Source organism: Phoca vitulina, unplaced genomic scaffold (assembly GCF_004348235.1).
Source record: "Phoca vitulina isolate PV1807 unplaced genomic scaffold, GSC_HSeal_1.0 scaffold54, whole genome shotgun sequence".
NCBI lineage: Eukaryota > Metazoa > Chordata > Mammalia > Carnivora > Phocidae > Phoca > Phoca vitulina.
The window spans coordinates 7,557,269-7,563,899 of record NW_022589757.1 but is presented as its reverse complement, the minus strand read 5'-3'; the positions used below and the strand labels follow the sequence as shown (position 1 = coordinate 7,563,899).

At 47.2% G+C, this 6,631-nt stretch overlaps 1 protein-coding gene across 1 annotated transcript in view; it reads right to left on the bottom strand.

The window, feature by feature from the left end:
• Positions 1-2,060: 2,060 nt before the first annotated feature.
• Positions 2,061-6,631, bottom strand: part of RCSD1 (RCSD domain containing 1) — a 64,105-nt gene continuing 59,534 nt past the window's right edge. Inside the window, exon 7 of the mRNA XM_032389337.1 lies at positions 2,061-3,704. Coding sequence (XP_032245228.1) covers positions 3,672-3,704 — 33 coding nt within the window. The 3' untranslated portion in view covers positions 2,061-3,671. The remainder of the gene's footprint in view (positions 3,705-6,631) is intronic.

Below are 6,631 nucleotides of genomic sequence, written 5' to 3'. Positions count from 1 at the left end.
GGCTGAGTGGGAGCCTGGGTTGCCCCAAGTCAGAAAACTATGTCTCCTGCCCCTAGACTTTTCTATACTTTGCTCTTCTTTTTCAACCCCTCTGGGAAGGATTTCAAGAACCAACTCAACCCAAGGTGTGATGACAAAGGAAACTTAAAATATTACTTCTCTCAGGATATGCATTTTGATTGGGAAAGAAGACTGAAGCCAGTGGAAGAGTTGCTGATTATGATATTTCAGGCCTCTGGTATCAGATGAGGGAGGTGTTGGGCAGTGATCGATATTGAAAGTAATCTATTCCAGCCCCGACATCAGTGCAATCATTCATTACTTAACAACTATTTATTGAGCACCTATATTGCATGGGGCACTGTGCATAATGAACAACAATACAGACATCAACTGTACCCTCATGGAGCCCCAGGTTAGCTCTGGATCAGCCATATATTATTACATGAAATCATGAGACTGATATTCAGTGGTGGCTTATGAAAACGAATTCCACTTTCAGTAGCGCTTGCATTTTGCTCAGTGCTCTTGATATCTTCAGACGCCACCTGGTCATACATCACAAAGAAGCATTCTGGTCACATTATTTTTACCTGGTCCATAGAGCACAAAGTTGATTAGAACTCGTTGAGGTGTCAAACAAAATTTAATGTTTTAGTAAACAATGGAATAGTACTTTGGTATGTCTGGGCTTGCCCTCTTGGACACATCTGTTGTTGGTTTTTTTGTTTTTTCCAGCATAATTTCCTTTGGTAACAGCACCCCATTTGACACCCATTGTTCCCATTCAGAATCCTTGCAGATTGCACAGGATTGGCTTACCTAGCCCTTAGCTCTGGAGGTCACACGACCCAGGCCTGGCCAGTGTGATCTCCGCAGCTCCTTGGTCATAAAGACTGGTTCAGGTATGAACAGGTGATCCACACATGGTTTATAGAAAACCTTTGCAGGATTTTTTCCCCAGTGTTATTGGAAAAAAATAAGCTCTTTCCATTGGGTTTGCAGGCTGTGAAGAGCCGGCTTGGGAATATGGCCAACATAGAGGAAAGCAGAGACCAAGAACAAAGAGAGGTTTCTGATATTGCTTGAGTATTGTATTTAGGTCTATCCATAGATTTTTAATTTATATTATTCCGTATATAGGGAGGGAGGGAGGGAGAGAGAGATATTCATAGATACAGTTTTCTGGTTTTCATCAGCCAGTTTCTTTCATTAGCAACTGAATGTCCTCATTCATTCAACTGTGTTAAACTGTTACACTCTCAAGAGTATCTAATCAAAAGAAGATGATGAACAGGTTGCCTTTCTACTAATTTATCCCTTTATTTTTTGAGTGTCTAGTTGACTGGCAAACTGAGGTTTGAGCGGGGGGACCTCAGGGAGGAGAGTGGAGTTCTGAGGCCCCTGGGCTTCTTGTGGTCATCTGGCTACCTGGTTCCACATGCAGCTGAAACAGTATAACAGCCCCCTATTAAATATTGGCATCTCCCTTCACAGCATCCAGGGTTTTTTTCCCCCCTTGCTCCCTTTCTGGAGAAAGCAAAGACACAGTATGAAATTCAAGCCGGAAGACAGAGGTAAAGGAGGAATGACTCTGACTCTTGAGCCTTATGGCTATGAAGAAATCAGTGTTTTCCTTCAAGCCTATTAGGGAAGCCTGAATAAAACCATCTGCTGCTGTAAACTGTTGTGCTTCCAGACGAAAAAATAGTTTCATCTTCACGTCTACATCCCATGCTTTCTGGTCCATTCCTTTTTCAAGTAGAGGAAAGTGGCAGATACCCCTTTTCTGTCACACACGCTCACAATCATGCACACATTCACTAGACTGTGTGTATAAACAACCCAAAGACGTATGTAAGTAAAAGCATGTGTTGTTTCGGGGGTACACATCTCTGTGGATAGATGGGTGGATGGACAGATGAAGGACAGATGTAGATGGGTGGATGGATAGATGAAGGACAGATGTAGATGGATGGATGGATAGATGAAGGACAGATGTAGATGGATGGACAGATAGATGAAGGACAGATGTAGATGGATGGATGGATAGATGAAGGACAGATGTAGATGGATGGATGGGTGGATGGGGGGAGGGATGGATAGAGATGGATTATACTGACCTCAAAATAACTGAAACACACTTATCTCCAAAATTCCGCTAAAACATAAAACTTAAAATATTGGGCTCGACTAAGTTACAAGTTTTTGGAAGATGCATGTATTTAAAAAGTTTTGAAAAAATACATATCCCAAGTATGAACACTCTCCCAGAGTTCTAGGAAAACTGTAATGGGATGAGAACGCTGAGGTACCAGCAGTGACATAAGGCCTTTTTGTCCGGGGGATGACTTTCTGACGTCGGGGTAGGAAGTGGTCTAACAGACCTCCAGACAAACAGCCGCTCCACCTGCCACATCAGCACAATGAGACACTGAAATACGCAACTCTGGATAAGAACCAACCCTAAAGATTAAACATTTATTTGGATTAACAACTTTGCATCAAGAGGGGAGAGGAAATTAGTCAAGGAATGGGTAGTCAGGGCCCTGTTCCTTGCAAAGCCCCTTGCATTTTCCACACAGAACATTAAAGCCAGAGCTCCCAAGTGAGAACAGACTGAAGACCCAGCCCACTCCTCCTGAGTCCGGAAAGGGAGTCTGGGCTTTGATTCAAGAGCAGCTTCCCAGGGAAGCTAGGAAGGATGTTTTTGTTATGTACCTTTCAAAACAGACACTCAAGCACCTCCCAGGCAACATGGACTCCCTGCTCAAGGATCTCCTTCAGAAAGTGCAAATTTCATCCTCCCAGCCTACCTCAGAGGGTAGGCATTATTTAGGTATCCTTGCTCTGCTTTCAGGATGAGGAAAGGCAGCGTGCCCAGCCGTGACACCTGGCATCTGCTTCTCCAGGAGCTCTGCTCCCTGCCTCCACTGGACTGAGCCTGTCACCTCCCAGTGTACCATCCACTGGAAAACTCCTGGACAGGAAAGGTTCCTATTGCTGGAACAGATACCTATTTTTTAATGTTGCAATAAGTATCTTTTCCAGGCCAAGGTTTTAAAAATTGGTTGGCCAGTTCCAATTTGGACAAAGCTGAGAGGTTGTCTCAAGGGTCTTGATACAATTTAAGGTCTTCTGTAACTTACGGGATTTATATTTTCAGCAATGCGATTTTCTTTTGTTTCCTGCCACCTGAAATTAGTTTTTACTTCCATCTGAGAATCATAAAAGCTTCAGAACATTAAAAAGGCTATCGCTTTACACAAAACAAAATCTGAGAAGCTAAATTAGAATCCAGTTCCGAGGTCAGCCGCAGGGACAGGTGGGTGTGGATAGGATCCAGGCCCACAGGTTGACCAGTATCCCTGGGAGCTGTCGCCGCAGTAAATTGTTTTAAATAAGTTTTTTTTTCCTTCTTTTTTAAACCAAGTCCATCAAGTGACACAAACTCAAGCTGATTAAAGCCTGCTGCCCTCAGACTGATCTTTGTCTGCGAGGGAACATTCGGCGTGGAGACGGGAAACAACGCAATCTACATTCTCGGGCTGCCTCCAGACCCCCCCCCAAATTCTGCTCCAGCGATGGCTTCATTCTCTCTTTCTCTTGTTGCTGCTCCTTCGAAAGAGATGTCTCCAGCAGCCTCATCACTAGGCACAGTGAGCTCTTCTTCACATTTTAGTGTCCTGGACAGGGGTGTTATCCTGTGAACACAGGTGGAAAGGATGAGTTAGGAAGAGAGTGGGGGAAATCCTGACGCTCAGCAGACCTCCTTGGTGATACCAGATCCAGCAAGGATTGTAACACTAACAGTAGTGATGGTAATAATAATGCTATGTGCTTGACGGAGGTTTCTACGAGCATCAAATCATGTATTCCTCACAAAAGCAAGACGAGTTAGGTACTTCTGTTAGCGCTGTTCTGCAGGTGGGGCAGTTAAGGCACAGAAAGGTCAAGTGACTTCCCCTAGGTCACACAGCTAGGAAGTAACAGAGTCAGGATTTAAAACCAGGGACCAGAGCTTGAGCCCTCAACTATTAGGTGACATTGCCTATTCCTTGATGCCTGGCTTCCCATGCCCTCCCTGCCCCAGCTTCTTACTTACTAATTCATTCCCACTCAATTTCATCTTCCTGTTATACTGCTCAAGAAACTTTGGTGACATAAAAGTGGAAAGAGAACACAAAGAATCAAAAATAGAAGGTGGATACTTTAGTAAAAGGACAGGAAAATAGCTATTTATTCAACATTCAACCCAAAGTATGACTTTTAGCTCCTTCTGGGCTGGGGCTGCACCAGGCCTTACCACCTTGGGTTCTCTGGCTGGGAAACAGAGACATTTACGAATGTGTCCACAGCATCAGGTGGCACGTGCTCTGGGCCACCGGAACGCGCTGTACTGAGCGTGAGGGGGTGCTTGAGTCACTGCGGGTGTTCCTCACCGGAGCAGTCGGGGAAGGCCTACGGAGGACAGAGACTTCCAGGCTGCAGTGAGGGCAATCTCAAGTCGGGGGTGCGGGCGTTTCTGGTGGAGGGGACGGCAGGACGGGTGGGACGATGCGTTGCCTCTTGTGGAATGGTGGGTCCTGGAGGCTGGCTGGAGTCATGGGCCCCATGATGGGGGAGAGGGAAAGGCTGGGAGAAAGTTCAGCATGGGGAGGAGGGTGAACTCGATTCTCCAATGAGTGGTATCAAAGGGTTTCGGGTAGGAGAGTAGATACCGAGATGCCATTTTCAGCAAGATGAATTTGGTGCTAATGTATAGGGTGGGTCTGGAGACCAGGAATTCCTTGAGGAGCGAGTTGTGATTGTAGAGATAAGGAAGGGGTCACAGCAGTGGAGACGGGGCAGGAGGTAAAGTGAAAGGCCCTCCCTGGCAAACCCCCTAAGACCTGGGGGGCTGATTAGGCAGGGAGGTGGAAGAAACATGAGCACCTCATTAGCAGAAATGGGTGAGTATAACAAAGGAATGTGGGGTTTCAGTTGAATACAAGTGAAGAAACAGAGCAAGTAGGACGAGTTTGGTTTTTTTCTTTTCTTTTTTTTTTTTTTTTAAGATTTTATTTATTTATTTGACACAGAGAGAGAGAGAGAGAGGAATCACAAGTAGGCAGAGTGGCAGGGAGCAGCAGAGGGAGAAGCAGGCTCCCCGCTGAGCAAGGAGCCCGATGCGGGACTTGATCCCAGGACCCTGGGATCGTGACCTGAGCCGAAGGCAGACGCTTAACGACTGAGCCACCCAGGCGCCCCAGGACGAGTTTGGTTTTGAGTATGAGTGACTGGCAGGTGTCCAAGCACAGATGTCGGTTGGTGTGTGGTTGGGACCAGGGCCAGGCTGGTGCTAAGCAGTCAGGAGTGGCCCAGTGGCTGATGGTGAGGGGCAACCTTAGGGATCATTCACAAAATATGATGGCTGGAGCTTGGTAGTGGGGGCCAGAGGAGACTGCCAAGGTCAGATGTGGCAGTTCTTCTTGAGGAGACAGGGAGGGAGGGAGGGAGAGGAGTTGGTGGGGCGGCCCACCAGACAGAGGCTACGGTGGCAGGTGGCCTCAGGGGCAGGGTTGACACCTCACCGAGGTAAGAATGCCTACTCTTTGGTGGCAGGGAAGCAGGGAAGCACTTGTGAGCCTCACATCAGAGAGAAGCGTGAGATCACAAGGAGAAACAAAGGAGGGGAACAGCACTGGGTGTGTGGGGGAGGGACAGACTCGGGGGATTTTTCTTTAGGACTGGAGAGAACTGAGCAAGGTCTATAGGCAGAAGGGGGTGAGCTAGTGAGGAGCTAGAAACTTGGAAGAGCACCTGGATGGATGGGAAATTCTTAGTGTGACCCCTCACTTAAAATGCACAGACACACTCCACAAATGTCCTGTAAAAATGTCCAGAAAATGGCAGTTGGGGGAAGCCAGATCACAGCCGATGCGGGTTTGTCTTGTCAAGAAGGGACCTGTCCTCGGATTCGTACTTTGAGAGGACGAGGCTGCCCTTCCTTTCACTCACATAGGAGGTGAGGTCATTTGCAGAGCCCGTGGGGATGAGGGAAGAGTGACTGAGGAAGGTAGGTGAAAACAGGCTGATAGAATGCAGTGAGTGAGTTTCCAGGCAGCGGGGGAAGATGGATGTGGCTCAGCCCCCTTGATAAGAGGTCATAAGGGGTCCGGGCTGCTTGGCAAAGAATGTGGAGTGAGAGTGGCTGAGCTTTGTGGATTGATCCAGAAAGAGAGAGCAGGTCAGTGGGGAGGGCAGGACGGTCCAGAGGCTAAGGGAGGGGCTGAAGAGGGAAAGCAGGGGAGTGTGGTCCCAAGAGAAGTGAGAAGAGAAAGCCAAGAATTGAGGCTCAAGAGAAAGTGGTATCTCATCAGCTGAGGGAGAAAGACATTTCAAATCAAATATTGAGAAATCAAGGAGAATGCCTTGGACGAGCAAGGGAACCAGGCGGTTAGGAAGTCAGGGGTTACTGTCGGTCCTACAAGGTCTTGAATGTGATGTCAAACGTCTTGAATGTCGTGGCTTGGGGAAGTTTATCTTTGGCATACCTGAGTGCCCTACACAGTACTGGAAACATAGTGAGTGCTGGAGAAACACTTGTTTGATTTATTTACAGTATGGGAGCTGGATCCTAGTCAGTGCC